This window comes from Pongo abelii, chromosome 6, assembly GCF_028885655.2.
Source record: "Pongo abelii isolate AG06213 chromosome 6, NHGRI_mPonAbe1-v2.0_pri, whole genome shotgun sequence".
Lineage (NCBI taxonomy): Eukaryota > Metazoa > Chordata > Mammalia > Primates > Hominidae > Pongo > Pongo abelii.
Window position 1 is genome coordinate 83,017,268 of NC_071991.2, and position 14,572 is coordinate 83,031,839.

Below are 14,572 nucleotides of genomic sequence, written 5' to 3' on the forward strand. Positions count from 1 at the left end.
CTCTAATTACTCAATTAGCATTTAAAAGTTAGTTTGGGAATAACTGTGCTTCCTCTAGGGAGAAGCAGGATCATGGATCCATGCAAGTTAGTTAATGTCATATCTCCATCATTCATTTCCCTCTAAAAAGGAAATAACCCTACTCCAGCAGAAAAAAAAAAAGAATAAAAATTCACAAAATTAAATACTGTTTGGCACCAATTGGTTGTCTATGCTATTTAATTCTAGTAGTTATTGATAAGAAACAAGTAAGGAACCTTACAGTCATTCATGACTCCCCTTCTTCCTCACCTTCCACATCCAATCAATCACTAAAACATGCCTAAACAGACACCTCTCTTGTTTGTTCCTTCCCGACGTTACTATTTAAACAGGTCACAGGCTCCTTAGCAGTCTTGACTGGACTATTCTAAAAGCCCATGAATAGAGAGCTCTGTCTCTAGCTTCTCCTATTTCTATGCCAGTTTCCACACAGTTAACTGAATGATTTTTCTACAATACTGATGTCAACTTTTCTCAAATAGAGATGTGATCATAACACTCCCTGGTTTTAAAGCCTCAATCCAACCCTTCCAGGAAAAAGTCTAAACATGTTACCATGCTATTATCTGTTTACAACTGACTCTAGCCTAAAACATTGTTCCCCAAAATATCTTCCCCCTACTAGAAAATAAACTCTACATATGGGTAGGGAGTTTCGTCTGGCTTCCCCACCTTCCCCTACAATTGTATCCTTAATTCCTAGAACAGTGCTTGGCACCATATATACTGTTCAATAGACAGATACTAAATACACATTTGTTCAATATGGGTGGCTCACTCTCCTATTTCCTTTAGGGATCTTCTTCAATATTCCTTTCCAGAGGGATCTTCTCTAACTGCCCAAATAAAATTACACCCTTTCTCTCTCTGTCCTTCTCACCTAAGTTCTTCATTGTTCGCAACACAATCTGATGTTAAATTAGATCTTCATTTATTCCTTAACTGCCTCCCCCACTCCAGGGACCATCAGTCTACCACAAAGTACCTAGGCATGCAATATGTATTGTTGAATGAATTAGTAATAAAGATAGCTATCCAACTATCTTGTATCTCATCCTGTACCCTCATCACATAGCTCGTTTTCTGTCTGCTTCCAATACCTCTTAGAGTGCTCTCAATTTTCTTCTTAGTTCGGAGTTGTAAATACCTATTTCAGAACAAGTCAAAGAATGGTGAGGAGACCTAAAACTCTGAAACATGAAAAACGAATAAAGGAACTGGGAGAAGAAATGACTCACTTGGGCAAAATGGGTGGCTACTCAAAGTGGTCCAAAAGAGGCAGAAATAGAAATAACAGAAAATAGTTCAAGAGAGAAGCATATATGGTTACATCACAACAAAGCACATTCTATCAGGCAGACTTAAGGCAAGCAGGGCTGCTTTAGGTGGTTATGAGTTCCCAAAAAAAACATCCCTGGAGATGTTCAAGCAGAAGCTGACAGTTACTAGGTATGTATGAATGCTGTACAGGTTAAATGAGCACAGATAAGTTTCCTTTTATGAGTAAAAACTTGGAAGATTATACACCAATAGTATAACAAAACTCTTTCTAAGCATCAAACACTTCTGCTTTTAAAATATTGTATAATTAAGCTAAATCTGATATGAATTTTCTGACAATATTGTACAATCTCAAACTCAAAATAGCTAGCTCAAGGATCCCCACGAATACCACACACTTATAATAGCAGTTACTTTTAAATTTCATTCTTTCGGATTAGATATCATATACACAATATAAAACTAAAAGTTTCTTTGAATTTAGGTACTAACTAGTTAATTAGGGATAGAACAGGGAGGTGGCTCTAGAAAATAATGGAAGGCAAGGAGAGGGTATATCTATAGTCCGAGAGAATACAGTTATCTTTCATATGACAAGAGGAGCCAAAAGCATTTACCTAACTACCTCCTTAGTGCCTCCAACACAAATGCACTGAGTTCCCTTCTACTCAGGGAGCTCTTTCACAAAAGCATTCTTTAGAAGATCACTGGAATTGTTGCCCCCACTTCAAAAGGCTTTCATTAAAATACCTTCCTTTGTTCCCAGTTGTATGCCTGGCATTTGAGGCATAAAATTTATGATAATTATTTGCTTAAAGACTAAAGTTCTGTGTTTATATTTAGGAAAATACGCTTGAAGAGAGCAAGAGAGTCACGAAAATGTCAAGCTGACATAAATAAATGGTACGTGCTTACTGCACACTTAAATAAAAAGCTCCTAAACTGGCTGTTTCAGTTTACAGAAGTACAATAAGTAAAGGATATAACCCTTTAAAGACTGAAAAATGAAACCTTAACCACCTTTATTTTCACAGTGAGAGTCATATTTTTTAGCCTTTCCTACCACCAATGTACTGCTACAAAGAGAATTCATATTTATGATTTTTTCTGGACAAATTTAAAATACTTTTTATTATCAAAGATTTAAAGTTGGCTAAAGGCCCGGGTGCAGTGGCTCATGCCTGTAATCCCCGCACTTTGGGAGGCTGAGGCAAGAGGATCACCTGAGGTCAGGAGTTCAAGACCAGCCTGGCCAACATGGCGAACCCGTCTCTACTAAAAATACAAAAACTAGCCAGGCGTGGTGGTGACAGCCTGTAATTCCAGCTACTCGGGAGGCTGAGGCAGGAGCATTGCTTGAACCTGGGAGGTGGAGGTTGCAGTGAGACAAGATCTTACCACTGCACTCCAGCCTGGGTGACAGAGTGAGACTGTCTCATAAGCAAATAAATAAATAAGTTGGCTAAAGGTCTTAAAGCAAACAATTTAGTTAGCATAACCAAATGGATAACTAAAAATTCAACTTTCTGCTGTCACTATCGCGTATACCAGCTTCCTTTCTTACTTTTCCTATTAGACAACTTTTCTTAAACTTTTATTTGATGTGACAGATTTTCTTAGTTTACATTGAATTTACATGATAAATTATTTCAGGTGGCACTTTTAAGACCACAATGATTCTATTTTGCCTTTTACAGCTTAAAGAGAAGTAAAACTTAGAATATCTATATGGAGAAAATAAAATTACCAAAAAAGTATTTATTAAGATTTTAACTGACATGCAAGAGAAATATAAGGAAAAATATTACTTCCATCTAGTTGGTTTCAGATTGATTAAGCTATAAATTATTTTAGTAGCCAAAGAATGTATTGAGCAGCAAGAGATCAATTAATGTACTCTGCCAATGTAAATGCAAATTAATGAAGGGAAGAAAATACATACCAGCTTAAAAAATCCTGAGATCAAGCAAGTTCTAGTAAATGACAAATATATTTTCTAAAATAACAAACCAATGTTTATCAGTATGAGTAATAATTCATTATACACTATGCGGTAAAAGCTGAGGCAGAAATCCATATCTTAAGGGTCAAATCTAGAACTGGAGTTTGATGATCACAAGACAGTAGCTAGCAGGGATGACACAGAAATGCCAGGGTGAATGGCCCTAGTGGTAAAATTTGGCCCATCAATCTTGGGACTTTCAGTAAGAACTAAGAAAAACTTTAGCTGTGGACTAAGAACTTGAGAATAAGATTTGATGCTCAAGGTTATACTTAAGTATCAAGAAGAATCAAAATTGAAACACAGAAAACTGCAAGTGGGGCTGAGACCAATGGATTTTACAAAACAAAGACTAAAAAAAGAAAAGAGAGAAACAAAAAGGGGGGTCAAATAAGGAGCCTTGACTCTGAAATTGAAGATCAAGGATTAAACAAGTATCAAAACCAAAAAAACAAGCTAAGTTATGCCAAGAAACAAGAAACTCAGGGACTGGAGTATATTCATCTACTCTATGAACATTTACTGAAGCAATGCTATGTGCCAAGGTAAGTGATATGACTATATTTTTAAAAATGAAGGATCTCCAAATGTTAAGAGAGAAGGATATCAGTTATTTCTTCTGCCCAAACAGCGCTCACCTGAGATATCAGTACATGCCTCACTCACATTATTTACATCTCTGCTCAAGATCCCCATCTTATCACTGCTTCAGTTTCATCTTAGTACTCACGAGTATCTGACACTATGTTACACATTTGTTTGTCTCTCTGCTCCAAAAAAATACAAGTTCGAAGAGAGGAATTATCTCTTCTGTGGACTGATGAATTCCCAGCTCTATAACAATGCTATAACAATTGTTGCAACAGTATTTCTTAAAAGAATTAATAATCATGGCTTTATAAAAAGCTTCAATAACAGAGGTATGCACATAATATAGAGCTTATGAAAAAGGAGGAAAATGATTGCTTGTTTGTGTTAGGTTGAAGGAATAAAGGAAAAGTCAGAGAAGCCTGGGGTTAAAGTAGATGTGGACAAACGTCTGAACAACATAAATTTCTGGCTACAGTGACCAACCACAAGAAAAAAAGTTTTTCTCATTTTAAATGCTTACGTTAGCTGAAACAGTACAGGAGGTCAACCCTGTGTTGCTATCTAACCTATCTTCTTAAAACATGTATTTCATCCTGTGACAACAGTCAAGAACCAGGCTCCCTACTACACAGCAAACTAAACCCAAACTTTCTCCTTGAATTTCAAAGCCGTTTATAAAGTGTCCCAAACACTCTCTGCAACCTAACTCTGCAGCATATACCAGTGTCCCAATCATAAGATCTGTCAAACTTCGGGCTGCACCCACCTCAAGGCCCTTGCTCACCCTGTGTACCTTAATTCAGAGACTTTTCTCTTTCCCATTAATCCTATGCCTGGTCTTTGAAGCCTAGCACAAGTGTCACTTCTTCCTTTAGTCCTCCTCTGATATTAGTTTTTCACATAAACCTTTCTCTTCTTTGAACTTGTGCTAGACATATGCTCAATATCATATTCTTTTATGTATACTAGTTTCTCTCTGATCAGACTATAAGCAACCTCTGTTTTACTTCCTATATGCACTCATTTAATTCTGAAGACTCAGCTACTCAATACATACAGACACACATTTATATGAAATTGATTGAATAGCTAATTTCCATTTTATATAATCCAAAAGAATTTATTCCAATTGGTTACTTACTAGATCAATAAGGCTTTCTTGTATTCTGTTTAGAGTTGTTCTTAGTCTGCTACTACTAAGGCCGAGTCCTGTTGATTCCAACTGAAAAAGAAAAAGGCTTGTTATATCATTCTAAAGATCATCTTGCAAATGTTACATCTTCAAATTAACCAAGGTATTTGATGAGTTTTCACTCAGATACTTAGCCTTCAGAGGGTTTCCAAATTGCATTCACAAATTCTAGCACATCAAGCAAAGGAGTCAAATCTCAAGGGAACCAAAGAAACATTTACCTGTGTGCATTTACAGGACACACTAACATCTGTCAATCTTAAGAATTATCAGGAGAGAGTTCTCCAGAACTTCTTTCTCACGAGTCATTATTTTTAGTTGCAAAACTTGATATTTTAGATAAACATATTACACTCTGTTGTATGTAAGGTATGCTGTGCTGTGTTCATGTGGCAGCATAACAACATAAAGTTATTTATATTTTTTTCTTATTTATACAAATTGGCGATAGCTTAACTCCTCATTCAAAAATCAATACAATTTTCTATTAGGCATGGTAAACATTTCACAGTATAGATAGAAATCTATTCACTACAACAAAGCCAAAGCATTTATAAAAACCTTCACACAAGAGCATAAATGAGAAGGGTAAGAATAAGACATGAAAAGCCAGTTAGTCAGCTCCTTGTGTGATGATTCCATTGATGAAAATAAATTTAATTTAGAGGTAATCATACATAATTAAAGGCATTTGGAAAAATGTTACAATGTTCTCTATGAGCCAATAAATTTAAAACATTATTAAGAGTAAGCTATAAAATGTATGTCATTAACACAGTCATAGAAATTATGTATGTATGACTATGTGACTATACACACACACAAGCATACATGAACATTTATTATTCCTCTTCCTCTCCCATTTGAGATACAAGAATGAGAAATTATTTACACGTGTCAGAGTCTTAATGTGAAAATAGTTGTGCCATAACACTGTGCAATAAAACATGAACTTTTATATGCTAATTTTATAATATTTAATACATTTTATTTTCTCCAGGTTTTATAAACTTCATTAATCCATTTTTCTTCTATTTTCATTAAGGTATTATTTATGTATAAATTACATTCAGTCCTTTTAAGTATACAGTTTGATGAATTTGGTAATAGCATACAATCTCACAACCAGCACCATAATAAAGATAGAGTTCCCTCCCCCTTAAAAATGTCCTCATACCCTTTGCCCTTATCCGCTTATCCCCTTATCCCCTTCCCTCACCCTTAACCCCTGACCTGCTTTCTCTCACTGTAGTTTTTGCCTTTTCTAAAATTTCATATAAATGGAATCACATAGTACATAATCTTTTGTGTTTGATGTGTTTTACTCAGAATGCTTTTGAGATTCATCCGTGTTGAGTCTGGTGGTATTTTGTAGTGTTTTATTGCTTTACTGTATTTAGTAGTATGGATACAGTACAATGTCTTTACTTGTTCAGTTTACTGATTCGGTCAATTAACATTTGGGTTCCAGTTTCGGGCTATTTAAATAATGTCACCATGAACATTCATGTGTGTGTCCTTGTCTGGACATATATTATTTTCACTTCTCTTGGGTAAATAACTAGAAATCGATTTTCTAATTCATATACTAAATATGTTTTTAACCTTATAAGGTACTTCCACATTGTTTTCTAAAGTAGCTGTACTGTTTTCATTTCTACACACAATGTATGTGAATTCTATTTGTTCCATGTCATGGACTAAATGTGTTTTCCCTCAAAATGCATGTTGACACCCTAACCCCTAATGTGATAGCATTTGGAGATGGGGCTTTTGGGCGATAAAATCAGCTTTAGCTGAGGTCATGAGGGTGGGTCCCTGGTATGATGGGATTAGTGCCATTATAAGAAGAGACACTAGAGAGCTTACTATCTCCTTCCACATGATCAAAGGAAAGGCCATGTGAAGACACAGGCAGAAAGCAACCATCTGCTAGCCAGAAAGGGTGCCCCCATCAGAAAATGAATTGGCCACCACCTTGATCTTGGACTTTCTAGCCTCCAGAACTGTGAGAAATAAATTTCTGTTCTTTAGCAGCCGAGTCTACGCTATTTTGCTATGGAAGTTCGAGCAGACTAAAAGACTCCACAAACTTGCCAATTCTTAATACTGTCAGTCCTTTTAACTAGCCATTCTAGTGGTTGCACAGAAGTATTGCAATGTGCTTTTAACATGCACTTGTCTGATGACAGTGATGTCAAACATCTTCTCATGTGCTAATTAGCCATTCTCATACCTTCTTTTGCAGTGCAGATACCTGATAAAATCTCTTCCCATTTTTTAAGTGGGTTGTTTTCTTATTGAGGAGTTGTAAGAGTTGTTTACACTTTGTGTAAACATGCCCTTTTTCAGTATGGTTTGCAAAATTTTCTCCTGGTCTGACTTGCCTTTTCGTATTTCTGCCTCTTTAGCAAATGTTGTTAACCATGAGGAAGCCCATTTTATCAATATTTTCTTTTATGCTTCATGCTTCTTGTGTCTTTTCAAAGAAGCATATGCCTAACCCAAATGTCACAAAGATTTTCTCCCAGTTTTTTCTAGAAGTTTCATAGTTTTGGAACTTCTTTAGGTCTTACAAACAATGGTTATTTATATTCTTGTGTATGGTATGAAGGGGTTGAGGCTTTTTTTTTCTTTTCATACTTATAGCCAAGTGTGCCCACACCACTTGCTAAAAAAACTATTTTCTCTAATGAACTGCCTTAGTGGTCTTTTCAAAAATCAATTGATCATGTAAGTGTGTCTATTTCTGTTGCACTGATCTACCGTTAGGCCAGTACTACACTTTATCAATTACTGTAGCTCTGGAGTAAGCCTTCGTGAAATCAGGTATAAAAATCCTCTAACTCTGGTCTTCAAAAATGTTTTGGCCATTATGAATCTTTTGCTTTTTGTATCAATTTTAAAATAAACTTCTAAATTTCTTCAAAAAAAAAAAAACGTTGTTACAGTTTTGATTGGGATTGTACTGAACCTATAGATTTGGGGAAGACTGCCACCTTTACAATATTGAGTTTTCTAATATATGCACATGGTGTATCTCATTATTTATTTACATGGTCTTTAATTCCATTTATAATGCTTTAATATTTTCAGTGTACAAACCTATCAAGTTATCTGTTACATTTCTAAAAAATTTTGATGTTATTGTAAGTAAAGCTTTTAAAAATTTTTATTTTCAAACTGTATACTGACTTTATATTCTAGGAGTTTGCTAAATGTACTTGTTAGTTCTAGAAGCTTATTTGTGGATTCCTTAGGGTTTGCCATGTCATCTGCAATTAAGGACAACCTAACTTCTTTTCCAATCCATATGCCTTATATTTCTTTTTTTTTTTTCTTTTCTTTTATTATTATTATTATTATACTTTAGGTTTTATGGTACATGTGCGCAATGTGCAGGTAAGTTACATATGTATACATGTGCCATGCTGGTGCGCTGCACCCACCAACTCGTCATCTAGCATTAGGTATATCTCCCAATGCTATCCCTCCCCCCTCCCCCCACCCCACAACAGTCCCCGAAGTGTGATGTTCCCCTTCCTGTGTCCTTGTGTTCTCATTGTTCAATTCCCACCTATGAGTGAGAATATGCGGTGTTTGGTTTTTTGTTCTTGCGATAGTTTACTGAGAATGATGATTTCCAATTTCATCCATGTCCCTACAAAGGACATGAACTCATCATTTTTTATGGCTGCATAGTATTCCATGGTGTATATGTGCCACATTTTCTTAATCCAGTCTATCATTGTTGGACATTTGGGTTGGTTCCAAGTCTTTGCTATTGTGAATAATGCGGCAATAAACATACGTGTGCATGTGTCTTTATAGCAGCATGATTTATAGTCCTTTGGGTATATACCCAGTAATGGGATGGCTGGGTCGAATGGAATTTCTAGTTCTGGATCCCTGAGGAATCGCCACACTGACTTCCACAAGGGTTGAACTAGTTTACAGTCCCACCAACAGTGTAAAAGTGTTCCTATTTCTCCACATCCTCTCCAGCACCTGTTGTTTCCTGACTTTTTAATGATTGCCATTCTAACTGGTGTGAGATGGTATCTCATTGTGGTTTTGATTTGCATTTCTCTGATGTATGCCTTATATTTCTTATGACAAAGGCTAGGATCTCCAGCACAATTGTTTGGGTTTTTTTTTTTTTTTTTTTTTTTTTTGAGACAGGGTCTCGCTCTGTTGCCCAGTTGCCCAGCTGCCCAGGCTGGAGTGCAGTGGCGCAATCACAGCTCACTGCAGCCTCGACCTCCAGGGCTCAAGCGACCCTCCTGCCTCAGAATCCCGAGTAACTGGGACTACAGGAACAAGCCACCATACTTGGCTAATTTTTGTATTTTTAGTAGAGACTGGGTTTCACCATATTTTCCAGTCTGGTCTCAAACTTCTGGGCTCAAGCGACCCTTCCACCTCAGCCTCCCAAAGTGCTGGGATTACAAGTCTGAACCATCATGCCCAGGCTATTTTTTGGATTTAAAGTATGTCTTTTTGTTTTTTAGTGTGACTTTGTTTTTAATCCATTCTGACAATATCTGCCATTTGAGAGTTTAGTCCATTCTCATCTAATGTAATGATTAGTTGAGTTTGCACCTACTGTTATATTTTATCTCTGTTTTCCCTCCTTGGTTCTTCCTTTCCTGCCTTTTGTAATTATATATTTTTAGATTTCTACTTTAATATTCCTGTTGGCTAAAAGTTAAAGTTATTTGTATTATGTTTCATGGTTGTCCTATGGATTACAATACTCATCACTGCTTTACTAATATACAGAAATCTTGCAATCTTATACATCCATAACCCCCCACATACTTTGTTACAGTTTTATTATGTAATACATCTACATATATTATGAACTCCAGGAAGACTATGCTATGATTTCAGTGTTAAACAGCTCTATGGTTTATAAAGAAAGTGGAAAAAGAAAAAAATTATCTTTTGAATTTCCACAGGTAGATTCCATTACCAACACTGTTTACTCTTTTCTGAGGATCTAGGTTTTCATGTGTTATCATTCCCCTTCAGTTTGAATAACTTCCTTTAGGAATTCTTGTATGTCCCTTGTGACAAATTCTCTTAGTATTTTTGTTCTTTTTACCTAAAAGTATCTTAATTTCACTTTCATTCTCGAATGACGTTTTTACTGGATATAAAATTCTGATTAGACATTATTTATTTTTCCTTTGTACCTTCAAGGTGTTAACTCTCTTCTCGCCCCCACAGCTCTTTAATGGGAAGTCAGCTGTTAATCAGATTATTGGTCCCTTTTATATAATACATCTACTATGGTTTTCAAGAAAAAGTTTCATCATAGGTACTCTGCTGTACATTTCTTTATGCTTCCTCTTCTTGCTGTTCATCTAGCATCTTGTGTCTGCAAAATTTTGGCCAATGTTTTTTCAAATATTTTTTCTGACCCATTCTCTCTCTCTTCTTCTCCATCTATTATTCCAATTACATGTATGTTTTACCATGTGATATAATCAAACATGTTTGTGAGACTTTTTTCCTTTTAATCCTTTTTTACGCTCTTCACTTTGTATAATTTTGATTTATCTTTAAGTTCACATATTCTTTCTTCTGTCATGTCCATTTGGCTATTAAGTATATTGAGTAAATTTTTCGTTGTTTTTTTGAAATTGTATTTTTCATTTCTAGGATTTCCCTTTGGTTTTTTATTACTGTCACTACCAGAATTTACTATTTCTCTGCTGAGATGTTCATGCATTTAAAATATATTTTGTTTTAATTCATTGAAGACAGGGATAAAAGCCCATTTAAAATCCTTATCCCTTGGTTCCAATATCTTAGAGTTAAACTAGATTGATTTGGTGCTGTGTCTGTTAGGTAAAGTTGGATTACATCACCGATTTCATTCTGGAGATTCTGGATACTAGTCATTTTTCTCCCATAAATACCATTTCCTTTGTTTTCAGTACGTAAGTTTCTTGGCTGGGCTTTAACTATAAACTGTCTCTTGTGCAGCAGCTTTGGTCTCCATTTATATTTTTTTTCTTTCACTGGGCTGCAGTCAGTTTGTTCCATATAATCATGGATCATGGAATCACATATCTCACACTCCGAGATATAGGTGGACTGAATTTGGAAATCCCCTCTCTGGATTTTTTTCTTCTGAGCTTCCTCCACTATTTTCAGTGTTTCCAGTTTTCTAGCTCCACTTTTCTGATTCTCCAGTCCATAAAAACTTCACATTTTCCTGTGCTTGTCCCCCGCCGTGGGCCGCATGGACTGCACTTAGAACTAAACTAAAAGCCACAGGGATAAAGTTTATTTTCATAGCTCCCCTTTCTCCCATCTGCAGACTAGCATGGACCCCCCACCAGAGTCTATTTGCTGCTTCTGTTTACTCTCCAGTGTCTTCAAATAGTTGCCTTTTCTATAGTATTCAGATTTTATAGTTGTTTTCTGCAGGAAATCTTATCTAGAAAGGTTTTAGTCTGTCATACCTGGAATTGGAAGTTAATTCATTTTTTAAATATATAGATACCTATTTATAGGCTCTCTACAAAGAAACCATTTTACTAATGAAAGGTAACCTTAAATGAGGCTTAAATGACAAACTGTTGTCAAGTAAGAACCTTCATAAGATTTACTGGGATGGCAAATAATTAGATCAATCCATACGCCATGAGTGTCTGCTATGTGTTTACTACTGTTTTAAGTAAGTTACAGAATGGTCTTCACAAAAAAATGTGAACCAGAAAGACCAAAGAAAACATAATTTAAGAGGTAAACAATGGAAAGCTGGGGACAAGGCAAGATAAAGCAATACTATGAGTAACATTATTATAATAGAATCCAATGGATCAGATATAAAATAGAGCATGAGGTAGTAGGTTATAACCAGTTCAGTAAATAGCAGGAGTTTATGGAGGAAATAGTATTCATAGGAGGAATCCTTTGAACTAATGTATATGCTGTGTCCCCAACCAATGATTTCTAGAAGCCAGAACCCCTGAGAAAAAGATGCTTATTTTTCCACAAGAAGCATCCATCTAAATTCTCTCACACAAGTCCCTTTCTTCTGACAGAGAAGCAGATACCACCACATAACCTGTTCTTCCCATTCTACACATTACCTGATTCCCCCTCCCCGGTACCACTAACATTCAACAGCTAATGGGGTAAATTTGGAGTATTTATTTATTTTTATGAGTATGAAAAGTTCTATGATTTCTAATGGGCCTGAAAAGCTTAGTCTCTTCGGAAATTAAAAACTACCACTTCAATATTATACACATGCATGTGCTTATTTGTGCTATTTATTTATAGATTTCCTTTGTTTCAGTATAATTAAATAGCTCTTACTGAGTCTTACAGAATTGAAAATGGTTTAAATATAAAATATCAGATTAGTATGTTCATAACAAACCTTAAATCATATATGCAATATATTTTACAATAGGTACCTAACTATACTTTGCTAAATTTCTGGGGTACTAGTAAATGCCATTCTGAAAAAATTCTGTGTCAGTATATAATCAGCTGGGAAATCATGCCCAAAACCATTTGGTTCCCTAAAGTTTCAGAAAGATCTTATTTTAACATATCTTATCAATAATGTGGTCTGGAACTGTTCTGTCCCATATGATAGTAGTCACATGTGGCTATTTATATTTAAAGATAAATTAACTAAAATTGGATACAATTAAGAATACAGTTCCTAAGTCATTAGTCATACATATATATTCCAAGCGCTCAACAGCCATGTGTGGCTAGTGGTTACCATACCAGACATTGCTAATACAGAACGTTTCCACTATTGTGAAATTTCTTAGACAGGATTGGTCTAGAGTCATGGCCCAAAAGACAAAGTAAGGTTCACCTACAAGACTAAAATATTCTGACAATTAGCTAAAACTCTACAATGTCTTCCTCAATTAATATTTATTTAGTGAGTTTCCAAATTCAGGGTGATGAATTAATACATACTTTATAGTATATAAATTCTGCAGCAACATTTTGTCACTGGTCATATTAGCATTCTTTCTAAGAAATATTTTTCAGAATTAAGAACCCAGGAAATTCAGGTCCTATATAAAATGATTATGTCCTTTGACATACTTGTGATCACAGCAAGGATGTAAATATTTATATAATGAATGTAGTTATACATTGAAATTTACATTTTTAAAAAGATATGAAACATAAGTAGTATTATAATATATTCATAGGACTCAATGGAATGTTTTTACACAGAAAACTGTCAAATGTCTATGCAAACCACATAATTAATTTTAAAGTATCAAATTAGTTACCTGCCTAATATTGTGTTATTTTCTGTGAGCAGCAGAAAAAAATATACTCAATAAGAGCTTTGGAAACACAAAAAGGAGGTGCAGAAAAACATTAATTCTATGGCAGGTAGATGGCTCAGTTGAGATTTTCAATTATTTTAATATTTTTCTATATCTTTTAAATGTACTAGTGACTGCTAAGGTTGTTAGCCAACATTTAAAATGTCTCATTTACTGTTTTGTATTTTACATGGAGCCAGATTTAAATAAAGCAACCTGTACATTTTTCATTGCCAAAATATGTCAAGGTTAGAAACAGATGTTGCACTTTTTCTGCCAAAAATTTGAATGTGTTTATCATACCAAAGCTTAAAATTAATATAAAAGTAAGGCAATAAGGCAGACAGAAGGCTGATATCAATAATTTTGTTTTTGATGCATAATCCCCAAAATGTTATTTGTGTATCTTCTACAGAGAGAATGAAAAACATTTATAAAATAAATTTTAAAAGAAAGATTTTTTCCCCTCTAAAGGTGGACTTACTGAATCATTCCGACCAAAAAAGGTATATATTGCATACAAGTAATAATCAAATAGTTGAGACATGAAATGAATAACATCAAAGGCAATTGGCTTAAGAATGTTCATCATCTGCATATATTTTCCTGAAAAGAAAAAAGAATCAAAAATTAAGTAGAACAAAATTAACATCTGTTAGTCTATAATTAAAAAAAGACAATAAAATTACTAAAATATTTAAATATAATGAAATATTGCACTCCTTCACAGTAGCCATGTCTCAAGTACTCATTAGTTTCATGTGGCTAATGGCTATTGTATGGGACAGCACAGATTATGAACAGTTCTATCATATTGGAAAGTCATACTGGAGAGTACTAATATGAATAATACAATGATATTTTCCTCTTACTACATTTTACTGTTTCCCAAATTTTTATGGAACTCTTACACTCTTCTACAACTGACACTGTACAAACAAACAACATCGGTTCTCTTTTCTAGGAGTCTCCATTTAAAATAATTTCTTTGAAAATGTGTAAGTTTAATAGAGTAAAATACAATATATTTAAGAAAATATTTATTTTTCATAAGCTTATACATATATAGCAAAAGTAGAAAAGCAAGAGGAAAAATGATACATGCAAGATACTGCCCATTCCCCTGAATCCTAGCCC

General features: G+C 34.8%; 1 protein-coding gene across 3 annotated transcripts in view; it reads right to left on the minus strand.

The window, feature by feature from the left end:
- Positions 1-14,572, minus strand: part of VPS50 (VPS50 subunit of EARP/GARPII complex) — a 127,877-nt gene that overhangs the window by 13,934 nt on the left and 99,371 nt on the right. For all 3 annotated transcript variants that reach the window (XM_024249845.3, XM_054559478.2, XM_063726081.1), the window contains 2 exons: positions 13,920-14,041; positions 5,058-5,138 (listed from right to left, as the gene is read on the minus strand). In XM_024249845.3, the coding sequence (XP_024105613.2) occupies positions 5,058-5,138; positions 13,920-14,041 (203 nt within the window). The remainder of the gene's footprint in view (positions 1-5,057; positions 5,139-13,919; positions 14,042-14,572) is intronic.